This window comes from Gossypium raimondii, chromosome 3 (assembly GCF_025698545.1).
Source record: "Gossypium raimondii isolate GPD5lz chromosome 3, ASM2569854v1, whole genome shotgun sequence".
NCBI lineage: Eukaryota > Viridiplantae > Streptophyta > Magnoliopsida > Malvales > Malvaceae > Gossypium > Gossypium raimondii.
The window spans coordinates 50,809,598-50,830,161 of record NC_068567.1 but is presented as its reverse complement, the minus strand read 5'-3'; the positions used below and the strand labels follow the sequence as shown (position 1 = coordinate 50,830,161).

The window sequence follows — 20,564 nt, the reverse complement described above, 5'->3', positions numbered from 1 at the left end:
CCATCTCAATTACAAATTATCTCGTACCAAAATTTAAGAAAATAAAAGGTAATAATTTCGGGAACCATCCATCCTCAACCTTCCAACAAAAGAGAACAATATGCCAGAATATCTGTTAAACATTTCAAAAGGAATCTCAACAATGAACTGGTGAATCCCACAGTGCATATGTTAAATAAAATTTGAGTCAAAGTGTACAAAAAAAAAAAAAGAGTGGTGGAAAGGCCATACATAGTTTCAAAGATTTAACAATAGATTAACGCAGAGTTCGGCATTCCGACACTGAAGAATCATTGCTCCACTTTACCAGAGCAGAAAAGAAGAGAACAACTAAAGAAAAGATGTGAGGCGACAAAATATTATTGGTTCAAGTAGTCAAAAGTTGAAGACAGAATTTAACAAAACAATGCCAATTCCAGGGCTCACCATCTCTCCCTCGACCTTGGCCTGCCATATCAAAAACCAACATACTTCCCATTAGCCATATATACGAGACAGTGATTTCCATCAGCAGATATATACACAAAAATTAGAATGGCCAATATTTAGCTAAATGTTTCGCTATGAAAGGCCAAATTATGCCAATATATAGCTCAGAAGATTATGTACAGGTAATAGAATTAGAGACAATGAAAGCAATGGTAAATAGTTCAATTCATCAAGATATATTAGTTTTATACAGGGATCAAAGAATACTTATAAAATTGCTCAGTTTCTAAGTTTAAAAAAGAACAAAGGCTTCTGATCTACATGAAAAAGGACCTTGGATAACACACTCCTAAAACTCGCAAATTATCCTATTTATTATATCTATAAAGAGAAAAAGGGAGAAAAAAACAAAATATCCAGATAAGTAGGCCAAGTTTTCCATGAAAATAGATAAAGAAATAGCAGAAAGACAAGAGAGATTTAACTAGTAATGATTTATATCCTTACCTGTCCACATCTCTGTTTCCAGGATATCCTCTATCCCTGCCACCTTGAAATCCTCCCTGAAATCCTCTTCGGTCATCAGCAGGTCTTGTCCACCCATCTACAGTACCACGAGATCTAGGCCTATCCATGAACTCCATATTTCTAGAGCTATCACTAGAACCAGACTGAGAGGGTGGTCTATCAGAGTAGCTGCCGCCAATCCTGCCTGATCCAGAACCAGGCCTTTCAACAGCTTTTTGCCCAAATTTAACTTTGTTCTCCAAATCTCGGATAAGTTTCTCTAGTTCCCTCTCCTTATGAAGTAGTGTGTCACGTAAAGCAGACTGGTCCAAAGCAGATTCCGAAGCTGGAGTTGAATCCTTCTCAAGCTCTTTCTTCAGATTATCTATTTCTTCTTTCAATATCTTTTCCTCCTCTGTTTCTGGCCTGAAACAATTTTCTCGTTAGAAATGAAGAACATGATGATATGGCAAATATATTCAAAGTTGCTTGTGAGCAAGAAGGGAGCAAAATGGAATTTAGACACTATTAGGAGCAAGCACAAGGAACAGATGGGGCATCTGAACCAACCTAGAAGACAACCTTACCCAGGAAATCACAAGTAATAATATAAATAAGACAAAGCATTCCATCACCACAGAAAAATGGTAAATCAGATAGGAAGTTGACAAAGAAGCAGCAGCATTCAACTATGTTGCATTAGTAATCTGGCAAATGAAATAAAGATGATGTTGGATTAAGGTAACTCAAAGAGAAACAAGACTAAACTAAAGAAGAAGTGAAGCACACAAATCAAAATACCACCAAAGATTTAATTTCCATAAAAGGAACAAGATTGAAAGTGGAGGAATGAAGGAGAAAAGGACTATAACAAAAATAAATAAGCACTTCATGAACTATGAAGAAGCATAAAAGCCTGGCAGAATGTTTTAAAAAAAAATGCAGTAGGATCATCATGTAATCTTTGACCGAAGAGACAAAAAATTTATTAGGCAACTGTTTCCTATGCAACTACTGGTGCATATGCTACCTACATGTGCCTGACATAAAGTTTAGGATATTGTATTTGCATTGATCTCCTGCACTGGAAAGCAATCAAGTGGAGATAAAGAACTAAAAGCAACACTGAATTATAACATCTTTTATTCGTAAAATGTAAGTAAATTTTGGGAACATAGATAGAGAAATGCTTTGCTGTCAAGAAAAAGAAAATAGAAAAAGAAATCTCCTGGGCTAGCAAGAAGAGGACATAAAAAAAGAAATAAATTAACTCCTCTAACCTACCAAAAAAGAAAAATGAATTGACCATAGTTTTTTATTCAACGAGCCCCTAGAGCTATGGTACTATAACCAAGAATATATTTCAGTCATAATAGAGCAATCTACATTTTCATACATGAAACAATTTTAAGAAAATAAGAGTTTGTGTGTATTTAACGCATGAAAAAGCTGCTCAAACTTGATTGAGAAGTTAGCAATCCGTCAGAACTCGAACATAATCCAAAATTAGTTTCTAAAATGGAGCCCTAACATCAACTACTTCAGCCACTGTAAGCTGTCTGCTCAACCACTACATATTCTGTTAGGGTACCAGAGAAATTCACATGCCACATGTTGTGTCACAATGCCACCATGATAACAATCTGATCATGAACTATGGTTTTGTGGTTCCAAAGAAATAGTGGTGCTACATCATTCAATAAATCTAAGGTCATAATCAAACTGAATTCATCATATGACATTTGAGCTGTTCTACATCAACTTCAGTCTTAGCAACAAATGATGGCTCATAAGACAACACAGTATACCCACTATAAGATAATCTGCGATGACAGCAAAGTGGTAACAGCAAGGCAAACTTTACCAAGCAAACATGCTAAGAACATAAGCATCTCTCAAACCATCGTTAACAACAACATTAAAGGAAACAGATGCAAATCAGTTCAAACAAAATACCATCAAGACTATTTCAAAATAAAGTATGAACAAGTTGATTAGAGGAATGAAAACCTGTCCATCCTACGACGTTCTAGTTCAAGATCAATCTTTCGCCAATCCTGACCGCGCTCTTCCAGCAAAACTTCTCTAGGCTTAGCATCTCCAAACGGGTTGACCTTTGGCTTCGGCTTTAGTACATTTTCAATTCCTTGCAGCTGGGGACCTTCAGACCTGCTAGATTGTGCACTTGATGGCCGGCTGGAGTGAGAGCTGGTAGGCCTGCTAGTTACCTTCTTTGCTTCAATTTCAGAATCCAGTTTCTTCCAATCCAATCCTTTCTCCGCCAATACCTCTTCCCTGGGCCTCGCTGCCCCAAATGGATTAGACTTATTTGTCTTAACCACCGTCTCATTCACCTCCCCTCTAGGAGGATCCAAAACTATTCTAGGCCTTTCCTCTCTGAATCCACTCCCACCACCACCTCGGGTCCATCTATCAGGCTCCGGTCCAGAGTCACGAAAACCTGAACCAAACGACGAAGGTCGAGCAGGAATTGGCCGTTTCTCAGCCGTCCAATTATCAACCTCATCGGCCTTAGAATTCCCACCACCTCCCCCACTTCCAAGCCCACCGTATCGATTAGGCCGGCCCGAATCAAACGAAGGAGTCGTTTTCTTTGCTATTGCCCAATTATCCACCTCATCGGCACGCGACGGCTGATCAAAATCAGAAACCCTAGAAGGCGGACCCCGTCGTTCTTCATCAAAACCTCCGTACTGCCTTCTTCCGGAGCCCCATGAGCCGTCGCTGCCGTCACGTTCACGCATACCTCGACCCGCAGATGGACCGGACCTACCATAAGACGAAAATCCACCTCCCAGACGGCCATACTGCATTTCCTCGGGGGTACGTTCTTTGGGTCGGGTGGGGAGGAGCATCATCTCTTCGGGCGTAAGCTTGTTGTAATCCGTTACCCTAGCACCACCACCAACTCCGGCGCCGGCGGACGACGAATAAGTCCCCATGGTGAACTCCGAGAGAGTCATTTTCTTACTCTTGCGCTTCGCGCTAACGGCTTCCTTTAGGCTAGGGAAACTCCGCGATTCAGCCGTGGGCGCAGCGGCTGCGGCTTCCGCAGCTTCACGTTCCTCCGCTTCTTCTCGCTCGGCCTCGGCGGCCCACGCGCCGACGCCACCCCAGGGTTTCGACATTTTTTGAAATCTTTTATATTATTTCCACCTGTTTTTCCTTGCTTTATTATTTGGTTTAGTTGAGATCTAAAAAGATAAAAGGACAGAGATCTAAAAGAGTTTGAAAATTGGACAATCGAACAGGGCTCCGTTAAGGGAGCCGGAGCTCCGACTGCATGCGAAGAAGTTAAGAGCGGGTTACAGTTTTCTTTTTCTGTTTCCTTTCTTTTTTTTTTTTTGGTGCTTGAAAAATTGGAGTGGGAGTAAAGAAATTAAAGCATTTGAGCCCAATGCATTCTATGAGAGGGAAGGGAAATGGGCTGATATAATTTCAAGGCGCAAGGAAGGAAGTGAAATCCACGGACCAATAAGAGATAAGATAGAAAGATTCTCGGAATGTTTGATTATTGAAGGTGGAGCCATGTACTGTACTGTTTGATTTCTGCGTTTCGGACGGTGTAGATGGATGTTGTGAGAATCTTCCTTTTCGGTATTCCAAAATCTACCACTAATTTCTTTAGGGATAATGTCACATTTGGTACCTATACTTTCATAAAATATCCAATATGGTATTTGAACTATCAATTTGTGTATTATTTGGTAATTGTACTTTCATAAAATGTCCAATCTGGCACCTATACTTTGAAAATATCCAGTGTGGTACTTGAACTATTAATTTTTGTATTATTTGGTACTTATACTTTTCATAAAATATCCAATGTAATACTTATACTTTGAAAATGTTCAATGTGATACTTGAACTATCAATCTTTGTATTAATATGGAACATGGAGTTAACACCCATAGTAAATATCAAACCAACCAATAAAAATTTTATACGTGGATTTTTTTCCAAATCATTAATTCCACATAGATAATATAATATTATGTGAAAAGATAAATAAAACAAAAATGAAACGAAATTAAACTAAATTTAAAAAACTAAACCTAAATAATATAAGTTTTACTTTAAAAAAACAATTTTTAACTCAAAATTTCTTTAATTTTTTAAAAACCCTAAAATTTCCAATATTTATACCAGCCAAAATTTCCCCAAATTTATATCTCTTACTTGACGAATTGTCTTCCCCAAGATTGTCAGCAGACTTATTTCACTGCTGGCGGACCCTCACCTACAAATCCCTATTGTCCGAGTTCCACTTAATCACCCATTTGCCACATCTTCTCTCTACTGAGTGCTGGTGGTCCTTCCATCAGCCTAAGGTTCATGACATTAGGGCAACAGAGTTTTTCCCCATATCTGCTTTTCCTCATAAGATTCACTGCTTCTCTAGTGGACTCGATTGTCGTACTGTTGGCCCCATTTTGCATTGCCTTTGGCGAATCCCTTTATTAATTTGAAAACCCACACCCCTCGGGCGCACCTCGCTTATGCATATATACACTTTATCGTTTCATTCATGTTGTTTTTTTATCTTAGTTTATGGCGTACCTCTAGTGTGGTGAACTTTCCCGTTGGGGGTCTAATGTCTTACATCTTAATAGCCCTTTCCACATTACTAATCCGACGGCCTTTCTGTAATGTTTTGACATCATACCACCATGGTTTAGCCTTTCATCCATGGTCTTACACCGGTTCGCCATCCTAACGTACTATCTTATAATGCCATAGAGTCTTTCATCTATTGTCTTACTCATTATACATGGCTATCATAGCATCTTTCATCTATGGTCTTATGTCACGGGGCTAGACCTTTCGTCTCGCAAACCGTGCGGCCTTAGGCGATCCGTTCGTCCAAACTCGCCTAAGTCAGCCTTTACGCCCAAAAGTGAGGATTCCTTAGAATTCCTCCAAGGCACCAATTTGTATAGCGAAAGCGATTGTGCCAAAAGAAGCTACAAAAGAACAACAGAAAGAGCACTCGCAAAGTGTTTGAGTAAATGCTCTCAATTCTTATTCACAAAGAATAATGAAACAATTCAAGAGTGAGTACAAATGAGGGGGAGGCTCTCTATTTATAGTTGAGCTCCCCCAAAACCGACGGTCAAGATACATTTACATCGACGGATGAGATTTAACCATATCCCTTAATTTTAGGGATTTACAAGATAAGCCATATCAAATCTAATATAATCTTTACAAGATAAGATTTCCTCTATCTTCTAAGATCAGTTACCATATTAGCCTAAGTTGCCATCTCTTCATTATCGGGCCAACCAGGCTTCAATCTGACAGGCTTGTCTAATATCTCTTTGAATCGGGCCAGTTCTTGTGGGCCAAATGATCCCCATCTGAGCAACAGACCTCCATTGGATGCATTTGTGCGCTGGTCACGGGCTTTGAACTGGGGCCCGTGACATTCTCCCCCACCCATTCTCGCAACGTCCTCGTTGCGACTTCTGAATGGCACTGACTTGATTCGACTCGGTCTCGTCTCGACGCCTTAGCCTTTCCCTTCCTTAGGGACTTTTGCCTCGGCTTCCACTGCTTCTTAACTCGAACCGTCCTACTCGTTTGTACATCTCGATGACAAGAAGCTATGTCACTCTCTTGCCCACATTCTAACTTTGCTCGAACAGAATCCTCTTGATTTGCCACACTTGGCTTCGCTTTGCCCACAGTCTCTCGGCCTCTTTGCTTAAGAACTTCGAAATGGCCCCTACGTTCTCGCCAAGTCAACAAGTTAGAATGTAAAACACTATCACAGTGTTCGGAATGTACCTTCGCATTTACTCTGGTCAACTGTCCCTCATGCATCACTTCCTTTTCCTTGAAGTCTGATGCACCACCCACCTCTCCCATAGGTGGAAGCCTTGTCGATGACTCGGCCAACTCTGACGCTTCACTCAACTTGAGCCTCATTGGTCCCAGCTTCACTGTTTTCATCGCAACTTTCTCCACTAAGTTCGATGACAAACTCACGTCTTCCTTGGGTGGAAGCCCCTCCGACGACTCACCAAGCTCAGACGTTGCCTTTCTTTTGACTCCGGCTTGCTTTGGACAGTTCCGCAACTCATGCGGACCACGGCACAAGAAGCACTTAACTCGCTTCTTTTTGCTCCTCTTTGCCCTCTTGGCTTCGGCTTTTCCCTTGCTCGAACCAAGCTTCTTGGGCTCCTTGTTTGCTCCATTGTTCCCCTCGATGACAGACTTTCTCGGACACTTCCGCAACCTATGCGGACCATGACACAAGAAGCACTCCACTGGCTTCTTCTCGCTTTCGGCCTTCTTTGCTTCGACACCCCTTGCGCTCGAACCAAGTACCAAGACCTTACCTACCGGCTTCTCCTTAAGCGCGGATTTCTTCGGACATTTCTTCAACATGTGTGGACCGTCGCAAAGAAATAATTTCAGCTTGTCCCTTTTCCTCTTGGGTTTCTTCTTCCCAACTCGTGGTTTCCCTTTACCACCATTGTCGTCGTTGCCATTGCCATTAACTCTATCTTCCTTGTGATCCATTTCACATACGCCCCTTCCATCGGACTTGGAAGACCCAAGCTTGTCTTTCCCTAGACCAAGCTTCACCACGGACTCAACTACCGTCATGGCTTCCGACAGCTTTTGGACACCTCTTTGTTCCACCTCCTGTCTGACCCACGGCTTCAATCCCTTTTGAAAAGCAAGCAATGCTTCTTCATTGGTCACATCTGAAACTTGGAGCATGAGTTCCTTGAACTCTCGAACATACTCCCCCACTGTGCCCCGTTGCATCATCCCTTGCAACTTTGCCCGAGCTTCTTCCTCGGCAAACTCTGGGTAAAACTGTCCCTTCAACTCGCATTGAAACTCTTGCCACGTCCCAATCTCACCATGCCTTTTATCTGTGGTTCTACCTCGCCACCATAAAAGCGCAATGTCAGTAAGAAACATTGAAGCAATGTTTACCTTAACCGCATCATCCATGATGCCTTTGGCATGGAAGTAGTTTTCCATCCTCCACAAGAAATTGTCCACATCACATGCAGACCTTGTCCCCACAAACTCCTTCGGCTTTGGGACACCCTCGTTACTGAGTGCTGCATTTGCCACTCCTTTCCCCACGACTGCTTGACACAATGCCAGCTCTCCCTCGAGCTCCTCTATTCTTGTGCTCAAAGCCCTCGTCGTGGCCATTGTTTCCTCCTTCAAAGCCATCATCATGGCCTCGAGAGCATCATACCTTTCCGATAGTTTATTCCTGTGTGAATTAAACAACTCGTTTACCTTATCCATGGTGGAACCAAGAGACATCTTTACATAGTCTCTGGACTGCTCCTTCTAGTTTGTTATGCGATCCTCGACCCCATCGAGTGCCTCCTTTACATCCTCCATGGATCCCTCGAGTTTCCCCACACGTTCCTCTACTGCCGATAATGTCTCCCTCAAAGACTTCCTCGCCCACCTTTGTTCGAACTCTTCTTTCGACATCCTAACGGTGCCTTTGAACCAACAACTCAGATATCACTTGGTTCAAAACTTGGCTCAGATACCACTTGTCAGGGGCTAGACCTTTCGTCTCGCAAACCGTGCGGCCTTAGGCGATCCGTTCGTCCAAACTCGCCTAAGTCAGCCTTTACGCCCAAAAGTGAGGACTCCTTAGAATTCCTCCAAGGCACCAATTTGTATAGCGGAAGCGATTGTGCCAAAAGAAGCTACAAAAGAACAACAGAAAGAGCGCTTGCAAAGTGTTTGAGTAAATGCTCTCAATTCTTATTCACAAAGAATAATGAAACAATTCAGGAGTGAGTACAAATGAGGGAGGCTCTCTATTTATAGTTGAGCTCCCCAAAACCGATGTCAAGATACATTTACATCGACGGATGAGATTTAACCATATCCCTTAATTTTAGGGATTTACAAGATAAGCCATATCAAATCTAATCTAATCTTTACAAGATAAGATTCCCTCTATCTTCTAAGATCAGTTACCATATTAGCCTAAGTTGCCATCTCTTCATTATCGGGCCAACCAGGCTTCAATTTGACAGGCTTGTCCAATATCTCTTTGAATCGGGCCAGTTTTTGTAGGCCAAATGATCCCCATCTGAGCAACAGACCTCCATTGGATGCATTTGGTACGCTGGTCACGGGCTTTGAACTGTGGCCCGTGACACTTACACCATATACCTTGTACCTTGTACTATGCTACCATGGAGTCTTACATCCATGGTCTTACGCAACATGCTTCATACTAGACTGTCATATCGTCTTTTGTCTATGATCTTATGCCATATACCGTCATCATGGTGTCACCTCAAAGGACTAGTCGATACCGTCGTCGTGGTAAATACCTTTCCATAATTCATATTACCCGAATCCTTCTCCCATTCCTCCTTTACATCACCCAACATTGATGCTCAAACACCGTAGTGTTCCCTTCATAAGTCCCGGAGCTTCGCTCGAGGCAGTAACTAATAGGTTTCACTTCTCATTTCCCATCCTAACTTCATTTATCCCATTGAGGTTTTTTCCTCAGTTGTCATGTAATACATGCATCTAATCATCATCTATCTTAAAGAAACAATAATTAGCTTGTCATGACTCAACTACAATATCCATGCACAGATTACTTATGCATTCCCTAGTTCATGCAAACAACATATCATCGTTTATCACCCAAAAGCAGAATGCAAAAACTTACTTTATTTCCTTATCCTTGTCACCATGGCTTGCCCGAATGCTAGTGTCTCCTTAGACCTGGCAGTAGTCTCTCAATTTCTCCTTCCTAGACATCTATGCTTACGACTGCTACAACATGCAAAGCCTCCTCCCACAATTACAACCTCTTCTTCTTCAAGACGACTGAAGAACAAGATGATAATTTTGAAGAGAAGAATGTGTAAACAGGATTGAGGAATCCCCCCTCTTCTCTCGTCCTCTTACTTATAAATATACCCTTATAGCGCAATCTTCACAAGCCGTCACCACCACACAGCCCTAATTATTATGTTTCCCACTATGTAACTAGTCAGTCCCAATCTAACCAAACCAGATTAGGAGTCTAACTTTCTCCTAACGAGCCACTTAATTCTCTAAATTTCTCGCTAGTACCCATAACTTTCCATTACTATTTAATCAGCCCCCTGACTCCTCATTGAGTTCAGGTATTTTGGAAATTCGGGTGTGATAGGTTGAATAACTTGACTTCGACTATCGTTTCTTTTTTTTGTTTGTTTGTTTTATTTATCTTTTCACATAATATTATATCATCCATGTGGAATTAATGATTTGGTGAAAAAATCCACGTGTTGAGTTTTCATTGGTTGGTTTAGCATTTACTATGGATGTTTACTCCAATTATCATAAAAATATACATATTACATTGACATTTTATGAAAATATATGTACTAAATAATACATAAATTGATAGCTCATGTACCACATTGGACATTCTATGAAAGTACAAGTGCCAAATAATGCAGCAATTGGTAGTTCAGGTACCACATTGGACAATTTTGAAGTATCAGTACCACAGTAGACATTTATAAAAGTATAGGTACTAAATGTGACATTATCCCATTTTTAATATATTTTCCCATTTTTAGTTTTTTATTTTTGGGTAAACTTACAATTAGTCACCCAACTATTAGTGTGTTTCTATTTTGGTCACTAAATTATAAAAATTTTCAATTTCATCACTAATGTGATCTTTTTTGTTTTGGTCACTTTTCATTAAATGGTTAACTAAAATAATAACGTGACCTTTTTCATTCAATGGCTAACGGAAATGGTTAATGGAGTGTTAAATATCTTGAGATGGGGTTTATATTATTATTTTGGTTTATATTTGAAGTCTGTGAGATTGTTTTGTTTGATCCATCAATTATTATACCTACCAACATCATTGCATGCATTGAAACATTTTGGGACATTATGTCTGATAAGATTACCACGGCTAAAGAACTCATGGGCAACATTGAAAAGAGGTTTGTCAAGAACGAAAAAAAAACTAAAACTGACACATTCTTAACAAACATAACATCAATGTGGTATACAAAGAAAAATAAGTGTAACACCCCTTACCCCCGATAACAGACCCAGATAAGAGATGCCACATTTAAAATTTTCAATAACATTTCATAATTCAAACACTTAATTTGCTATTATTGGACTCAATTTTAACTTTTGAAATTCATTTGCGTGTTTTATATCAAAATTTATACATCTATTCACCATTTGAGCTTATTCATAGCCTTAGAATTTAATTTTACATATTCACACTAATTTATCACAAATTTGTATACATAACTCAAATAAATATTCCAAATCACATACAAATAACAACCAATCTAACTTACCAACTTCAAATTTCTACTATTTAATTTCATACATAATTATTTATCAAATATTTCATGGAATCAAGTATATAACTATTGTGTCCATGTTTATACCTAAATGTTTCAAAATTTACTAAACAACCTCCATACCTTAGATTTTAGAGTTTTTACAAAATAGTTCTTGAAATTCAAATTTTACAATTTTTACGATTTAGTCCATAAAATCCCAAATTTACATAGTTTTACAATTCAATCCCTAAAAGCCAAATATTCTTATTTTACATAATATTCTCTTTTTAAAGAATTTTCCTTTCCTTACTTTTCTTTCTTCCTTTTATTATTTTTATTTATTTATTGTTATTTAGTTGCTTATTGTTGTCGCCATTTTCCCTTATAACATGTAGAAAAATCTACATGTTATTTTTCTTTAATTTAATCTTTTAATTACCAACCAATCAAATTTCAACACATTTCTTCCTTAATTTCCATAAATTTTCTCCTTTACACCTTAGCATTTAGATATTCTAACCTCATGATTATGTCTCCAAATATCTATTAAAAGTGAGAAATTGCATTTAGATCCTTCCTCTAAAATGGAAAACTTGTACTTTAGTACGTGTACTTTTAACCAATTTTCAATCTAGTCCATATCTCAAATTTTCGACTCCACCTATCAATTCATATCCATGTCACATTCATAAAAATATATTTGTTAAATTTTCCCTTTTTCTAAAATGGTAAATTTTCACTTTTAGTGTAACATCCTCAAAACTCCCTTAGTCGTAAATAATATGACATAAAATCTTAGTGAAACAAGGTATAAGATCAAAAAGTGAAAGTTGCAGGATATCAAAGAAAGTTAAATCAAGAAGCATGACATGATGTATTAAATTAAGGAAGGACTAAATTGTAAATATGCAAAAAAATTTGTGAAACAAGTATAAATATGGAATAGTTGAAGTGAAGGGCCAATAGTGTAAATATCTTAAAAGTGGAAGGATTTAAAATTAAGGAAAATGGATGAATAAGGACCAAATTGAATAAGAAAAAGTATAAGGGACTAAATTGTAATTTTACCAAATTAAGTGATGATTCAAGGATGGAATTTTGAAAATCATAAAGGGCAAAATGGTCAATTAGAAAGAGAGAATTCTAGAAGGTAATGGTGATGTTATTCTATAATTATTTAATTAGATAAATATTCCTTTATTAATATTTTAATAAGATATTTTATTATAAATGTCTAGTATAAAAGGAGAGAGATGAACAAAAAAAAGATTATCCTCTGACCTTTCCAACGTGAGTGAGGGGGAAAGAAGAAGAAAATTTTTCTTTCTTTACAATTTGGCCCTTCCACAAAAATCTACCACTTTTACCTAAAATTTCAAGGAATTTCCATAACCACTAAGAGAGAAAAATGATAAGGAGACTATGGGGAACAAAAAATATAACCAAGGGTTCAAGAAACTAGAAGTTGGAGGAGAGAGAAAATAAAGTTAAAGTTTTAAATCAATAGGACAAGGTAAGAATATCAAGATTTCAATATATTTTTAAGTTCGTTATTATATAAAAAACATGAAAATGATATTAAAGTAGAGTATGAGAAATATTGTAGAGAAAGGAAATGAGGGTATTACGAACTTGGTTATCAACATTTTGCACTAAATTAGTTTTGGACAACAGCAGTAGTTTGACTTTGAAAATTCACCAAAAATTGTAGAAACCAAATTAGAGGTTAATTAAAGTATGAAATGAAATCTTATTGATCCTAGTTTTACATAGAAGAAACGTGTAAGCAAAAGAATTTTATATTATGAGATATATGAATTTTGTGAGACAATGTCGAATGATTTTGGGTTCCTCTATTCTAACTTTGAAAATTCATTATAAATTGTACAAAAATGTTTAGGTGATTAAGTTTATATACGAAAGATTAATGAGTCTATCAAGAAAAACAAATGGTAACATAATACGAGATTTGTATTAAAAGATATTTAATTTTTAGTGAAGAAGGGTCATTCTTTGCTAGAAGCGAACATGAGAAGACTTGAAGAATAAACTGTATTTATTGGCTTAGGTATAAATTCTAAAATTTTATAGTAAAACTTCAATGAGCCTAGTTTCAAAAACAAAAGAGGATATTAATTTTGAATTATGTATATTGAGATATAAATAATTTGGTGATTGTTACTCAAGTGGACAACTTTGCTAAAATTATGTATTTAGTAAAATTGAAATTAATGTTGCATACAGGCATACAATACTAAAAGCCATAAATTCTCATAAAATAAACGTACATAAATGATGTGGAATGGAGAGGAGGAGGAGGAAATAATAGTAGAAGAGTATGATGCTAAAAATTATTTTAAGTGATAGAACTACTAGCACATAAGAATAGTTTAAATGAATTGTAAAACTTTAATAGATATGTAATCTTATAATTTGTTTGAGAATCATATGTAATATGATGACTTAATAGAATTATTTGTATAACTTTAATAGTTGTGTCAATCTTATAAATTTGATTGAGAATCAAATTGTGTTGAAATGGAAAATATAAGCATAGGAATAATAGTGAATTTCATGATATAGTAATTAAATTGCATAAAGTGTAAATATAGTATTTTAGTGTGAATATATGATGCTAAGAGTTAAGAATAAGTTATATGAATGAATGATTAGCGAATGAAGTAAAAAGTGGAATAGGAAGTAGGTTTTAGACTACAAAGAAATTTTAAAACTTAGAGAAATTGAGAAAAATAAATTGCATGTCGCGACGTGGCCATTTGATGTCGCGACGTGGCCATTTGATGTCGCAACGATGCTTCTGATGTTAGAAAAGGAAAATTTGTAAACAGGTCCTAAGTGGTTGATAAAACTTAGATGGAGTTAACAAAAGCTTGATTAAAGCTTAGAATGTAATTTATAAATTTAATACTAACTACAAATTTTTTTGTTAACTTGATTAGGAAGAGTATTTGAACTGAATTTCTCTTAAGTTGCTTCGGCAACGAATGTAACATTTCGGTATTTGGTCCTGGCAAGCGGGTTGGGTATGAGGGTGTTACATTTAGTCCATCTTTCACAAGTTTTCACTTTAGTCTTTACTAAAATTTCACTATTCACGCTTTCTTTCCTAATGTCAAAATTTAATTTTATTATCATTATTCAATTGATAACCTCTTACTTTTTTTTGGAAAAAGATTGCTATTTATCTTTCGAAATACTACTATTAGTGACATTGAGATTTTTGGGATGTTACAATTAAGGGTGTTCAAACTTTGGTTAAAATCGAATTAATCGATCAAACCGATATAATTCAGTTGATTGGTCGGTGGTCGAACTTAGTTCAGTCGGAGGCCGGTTAATGGTTTTTTGGAATTTTGGTTATCAGTTAATTCGGTTCGAAATTTGGTAATTAACCGAACTTAATAATTAATATTATATATTATATGTATTAGCCCACTGACCCACCCCTAACACTCCTACCCAATATAAACCCAATCCAATATACAATTATAAACCCAACTAATTCCAAAAAACTAAAAATAATTTAATAAATGAAAACTAAAAATATAATCCCTAAGCTTATCAGTTATCTCCCAAAATTCAAAATCCCTAAGCTAAAATCTCCCAAAATCCCTACTTCCAATCACCACCATTTGGCATCCACCAAGTCACCATCATCGTCTTTTATACCCTAACCCAATGCAGTGGCGCACTTTCAAGTTTGACTTCACTTACCACCATCCGGCACTCACCTTCGAATGACACCCTAACACGATAGCTCAAAACACTTACCATTGTCCTACGTCCATCATGTCACCTTTACCGTTCGATGCTCATCCGCCATCGGCCATCATATTTCCCACCCTAACCCAACGCAGTGACGAACCTTCGAGTTCGACATCAATCACCACCGTTCGACACACGCCCTAACCTGACAGCTCGAAACACTAACCACTGTCCGGCATCCACCAGGTGACCATCACCATTCAACATTCCTCCGCTATCGATCATTGTCTTTCACACCTGATCAATTGTTTAATGTCATAGCAATAATGTGCAAGTGTACACTGTCGATGCAAGTATAGTAGACAGATGTGAGTCTGTCGGATATCGATCCCACGAGGATGGTTATCTTTTGTCTATCAATGTCAGTGCAATAAATAGATAGAAACGAGATAAATTGTGAGAGTAGTTGTCAAAGCAATAACTTGAAAAAAATAAGATAAAATATAATAATGATAAACTGGGATCCCCAATGTGAATATTCAACAGAATACTAAGTGCTTACAAGGTATAAAATGATAGGTGATTGTCGATACATTAAATTGCAATTAATATCTTACCAAGCTCAACTTCTATATTTAATCTAAGACTTAAACATGCACATTAGCCACACCTTCCGATGATGGCAATGGAACACTATTAAGGACAAGTGGATTAAATTTCTCTAATCCTCAAGCAACTTCCGTTGTCATGCTTGTTAGCTTGAACTGTCGCTGCACTTTCCAATGTCAGTGGCCGCAATAACATTTCCATGCTAAAAACATCCAAACCCAAAGATTAAACAGTAGAAGCAAGATTGAATAAAATAACATTTAACCCAGAAATCATGTATACTTCCGTAAAAACATGAAATAGAAAGTAATCACCAGCGTTTAGAAAAGAAATATAAAAGAAATACCTCCGAAGGGTAAAATAATCGAAATACCCTCAAAGGGTAAAATGACCGAAATGCCCTTGAAAGGTTAAATGGCCGAAATACCCTCGAAAGGTAAAATGACCGAAATACCCTCAAAGAGTAAAATGACAGAAATACCCTTAAGGGTAAAATGACCAAAATACCCCCGAAAGGTAAAATGACTGAAATACCCTTGAAGGGTAAAATAACCGAAATACCCTCAGAGGGTAAAATAACTGAAATACCCTCGAAGGGTAAAATGACTGAAATACCCTCAAAGGGTAAAATGACCAAAGTACCCCCGAAGGGTAAAATGATCGAAATACCCTCGAAGGGTAAAATAACTGAAATACCCTCGAAAGGTAAAATGACTGTTATACCCTTAAGAGTTGAAATACGTATAAGATCGATTTGCTCTATGATAGACTGCATGACATACTGCATGACTGTTACTGAGTATGACAGACTGCATACACTTATGATTTATGACTTGACATACTGCACGGGGTTGGGTTTCTAATATAGGGGAAGTATATTTTACTGGTGACTTTGCCACATATACTGTTACTGGCAGCTTTGCTGCGTTACTGTTATTGGCATCGTTGCTGCATCACTACTATTACAGCTTTGTTGTGATATTGGTGTGTTGGTTGGGTGTGTCGATTTTATCCCCACATGGTGTGTTGGTGGTACGGAGTGGTGTGTTGGCTGGATTGGAATGGGTTGCATTACTGCATTGTACTATTACTGTATTGGGCTAAGGCCCACACACTGTTACTGTAATAGGCCAAGGCCCACACTTATCATCGCTCTTGAATAGGGATCGAGCCTGCATCATATCTTGCATATTGTATGTTGACTGTTTAGTAGAGGATTACACACTGAGTTTTCGTAAACTCACCCTCTCCTTTTAATTGTGTAGGTAATTCTCAGCCATAGACGATTCGTTGTTACGAGGGACTCGGAGGTGGCCACACTATCGCTGCTGTTACATTTGCTTTTATTTTAACTTAGTTTATATATTGGGTTTTGTTTTTGTAATAAGGCCTTTAAGTTGGTTTAAATTTTCAATTGGGTTTTCCTTGAATATTTTAAACTGCTAGATTAGGAGATGACGAATTTTAAAATAATTATCGTTTTCAAAGACACGAGTTTTAAACGTTAGAGTTTTCAAATGCTTTCGCATTTTAAATCAACTTAATATAATAATAGCAGTTAATAAGGAAAACATATGGGTAAATGTTCCGTTAAACATTACTAAAGAGGTTTCCGAACTTAAGAAACGAGTTTAATCAACAAGTCTAAATCTTGAGAGATACTTCAATGTGACACACCAATTACGGCCATAACGTCTAGGCCGGGTTTGGGGTTTTACAATACACCCACTTTAGAGTGTCTCTTATTCATAAGTTTATATATAAGTAGCTATAAAAGGAAAATTCATTCAAGATTCAAGGAATGCTACTAGTCATTCATTACTAATGTAACCTAATTCATTCATCAAAGAATTGAGGATACAACATTTAGTCAAATCTAACCAACTCATTCATTGATAATTCACATGATTCAAGAATTAAGCATCGAATGAAACAAAACTTTTTAAACACATTTGCATTAACCATAAATAAACCTTACATGCTTCATTAAACTAATTTTTTTTAAATGTAGGTGTATTTCCAAACCCCATATGCATTCTCCCAAACTTAAAGTTTGCATGTCCCCAATGCACTAACATTAAAATGTAATGACAATAACAATGCAACGAAAATGTGCACTAACAAAATGAAAATTACAGCTGCATGCAATGCATGAATACTACAACTAAAACTTAAAATAATCTAACTCAGTTTTCCTCAACCATCAATGTGGCTGCACAATGTTTTTTCTTCCTCCTATTTTTCTTCTCCTTCTTGCGCTTATTGTCTTTGGAGTGCTTTCTCTTATTTTCTTTGGGCTTTGCACGATCCTTGAATCACTCCTCAGTTTTAGCGTTGCCCTGGAAACATCGTTACTTCTTGTATAGGAGGGGTCACCTTGAGTGGTTCGGTATAGACCACTATCGCTAATGAGTTGACAATAAAGCCCAAGTACGTCGATAATGGTACCTCATTATTCTACACACAAAAAAGTAAAACAAACTTGAGCAAAAACAAAAACAAAATAAAATTACATAATAATAAATTCCATAAAATTAAAAAAAATTTGACCAATTTAATGGTCTCTGCTTGCTTTTGATCAATATTCCCAAAATAATGTTTCAATCGCTGGCCATTTACTTTGAACCGGTGTCCATCATGTAAATATCTTATTGTAACCACACCATGAAGAAATACTACGACAACTTCGAAAGGTTCAGACCAACGAGAGCGTAATTTACCCAGGTGCAGTTTCAGTCTAGAACTGAATAATAAAACTTGTTGACCCACGATAAATTGTCGCTGCAAAATAATTCTGTCATGACATCATTTGTCTTTTCCTTGTAAATTGCAGCATTTTCATAGGTATTTCTCCTAATCTCCTTTAGTTTAGTGATTCCCAACAACTTTTTCTTTCCAGCAGCTTCATAGTTCATGTTCACTTGCTTAATTACGCATATTGCTTTGTGTTCTAGTTCAACTGGCAAGTGACATGCTTTTTCAAAAACCAACTGATACGACGATATCCCTAATAGAGTTTTGTATGCTTCTCACAATGCCCATAAAGCATTATCCAGTTTGGAAGACCAATCTTTCCTCAAAGGGTTCACAACCTTCTCAAGAATGTTTTTAATTTGTTGATTCGATACTTCAGCTTGTCCATTAGTTTGTGGATGATAAGTAGTAACCTTTCTATGATTAACTCCATATCTCTTCAGTGTGGCTGCCACTTGGCTGCAATGAAAGTGTGTACCTTGATAATTAATCAATGCCTTTGGTGTGCCAAAACGGGTGAGTATATGCTTGTGAAAAAAATTAAGCACTGTCTTTGCATCACCCTTTGGAACTGCAACAGCTTTAGCCTACTTCGAGACGTAGTCAACAGCTACTAATATATAAAGATGTCCAAATGAACTTGGAAATGGTCCCATAAAATTCATACCCCAAACATCGAACAATTCAACCTCCATAATTGGCTACTACAACATTTCATTGCGTCGGGATATAAAACCAGTTGACTGACACCTATCGCATTGATTCATAAATTTGTGGGTGTTTTTGAATAATGAAGGCCAGTAAAATCCTGATTGGAGAACCTTAGCAGCAATTCGCATGCCACCGAAATAACCTCCAAAAGGAGCATTACTTAAGGATTGAAAGCATCTCTTCTTCTGGAACATAACACCGAATAATGTTGTCATTGCATACTTTGAATAAATACGACTCGTTCCAATAATACTTCACTACTTCACAAAGAAATCTTTCTTTTTATGGCCTGTGACACCCAATGGGAGTTTTCCACACACTGGATAATTAACTAAATTCACATACCAATGGGTTGCATATACAACAAATAACTTCTCATCTGGGAATGCGTCGACAATTTGAAATATGTTTCCATCTTCGCTGCCAACTTCCAATCGAGACAAATGGTCTGCAACTTGATTCTATGAACCCTTGTAGTCTTTTATCTTGATGTCAAATTCTTGCAATAGTAGGATCCATCGTATCAGTCTTGGTTTTGCATCCTTCTTCGCAAAAAAGATATCTCAACGCTGAGTGATCAGTAGATACAATAACCTTTGCTCCGACAAGATAAGAACGGAACTTATCGAAAACAAATACTATAGCCAAAATTTTTTTCTCTATAGTGATATAATTGATTTGAGCCTCTGTAAGAGTTTTGCTAGCATAATAGATGGAGTGAAATATTTTTCCTTTGCGTTGTCCTAAAACAACACCAACAGCAAATTCTCTTACATCACACATAACTTCAAAAGGTTGAGACCAATCTGGTGCAACGATAATGGGTGCATTTACTAGCTGCGTCTTTAATTGAATGAATGCATCCAGACATGTATCGTCAAAGAGGAATTTTATATTTTGTTCCAGTAATGAGCATAAAGGCTTTGCAATTTTTGAGAAATCCCTAATAAATCTTCGGTAAAACCTCGCATGCCCAAGAAAACTACGAATACCTTTAACATTTTTCGGTGGAGGTAATTTCTCAATGATTTCCACTTTAGCTTTTTCTATTTTAATGCCTTGACTAGAGATGCTGTGGCCTAACACGATGCCTTCAGTTGTTATGAAATGATATTTTTTCCTAATTTAGAACAAGATGTGTGTCTTCACATTGCTGCAATACTTTATCCAAATTATCAACGCAATAATCAAAATCATTCCCATAGATTGAGAAATCATCCATAAAAACCTCTAAAGTATCTTCAATTATATTTGAGAATATTGCCATCATGCACCTTTGAAATGTGGTTAGTGTGTTGCAAAGACCAAAAGGCATACGGTGAAAAACAAAAGTACCAAAGGGACAGGTGAAAGTTATTTTCTCTTGATCCTCTGGTGCAATAGCAATTTGATTGTACCCAGAATAGCTGTCTAAGAAGCAGTAATAGGCTCTTCTAGTAAGCCTATCCAACATTTGGTCAATGAAAGAAAGTA

General features: G+C 37.1%; 1 protein-coding gene across 1 annotated transcript; it reads right to left on the bottom strand.

The window, feature by feature from the left end:
* Positions 1 to 232: 232 nt before the first annotated feature.
* Positions 233 to 4,333, bottom strand: LOC105794598 (eukaryotic translation initiation factor 4B2). The gene is made up of 3 exons (XM_012623848.2): positions 2,947 to 4,333; positions 937 to 1,362; positions 233 to 447 (listed from the first exon to the last, which is right to left on the bottom strand). The coding sequence occupies exons 1-3, from the start codon at positions 4,083 to 4,085 to the stop codon at positions 423 to 425; spliced, it is 1,590 nt and encodes a 529-aa protein (XP_012479302.1). The 5' UTR covers positions 4,086 to 4,333; the 3' UTR covers positions 233 to 422.
* Positions 4,334 to 20,564: the final 16,231 nt, after the last annotated feature.

Excerpts from the sequence above, each read along its gene's own strand:
- LOC105794598 (XM_012623848.2), bottom strand. The coding sequence starts at position 4,085 with ATGTCGAAACCCTGGGGTGGCGTCGGCGCGTGGGCCGCCGAGGCCGAG. Across the intron at positions 1,363-2,946 it reads GAACGTCGTAGGATGGACAG|GCCAGAAACAGAGGAGGAAA; the intron begins GTTTTCATTCCT and ends AAATTGTTTCAG. Across the intron at positions 448-936 it reads GGAAACAGAGATGTGGACAG|GCCAAGGTCGAGGGAGAGAT; the intron begins GTAAGGATATAA and ends TTGATATGGCAG.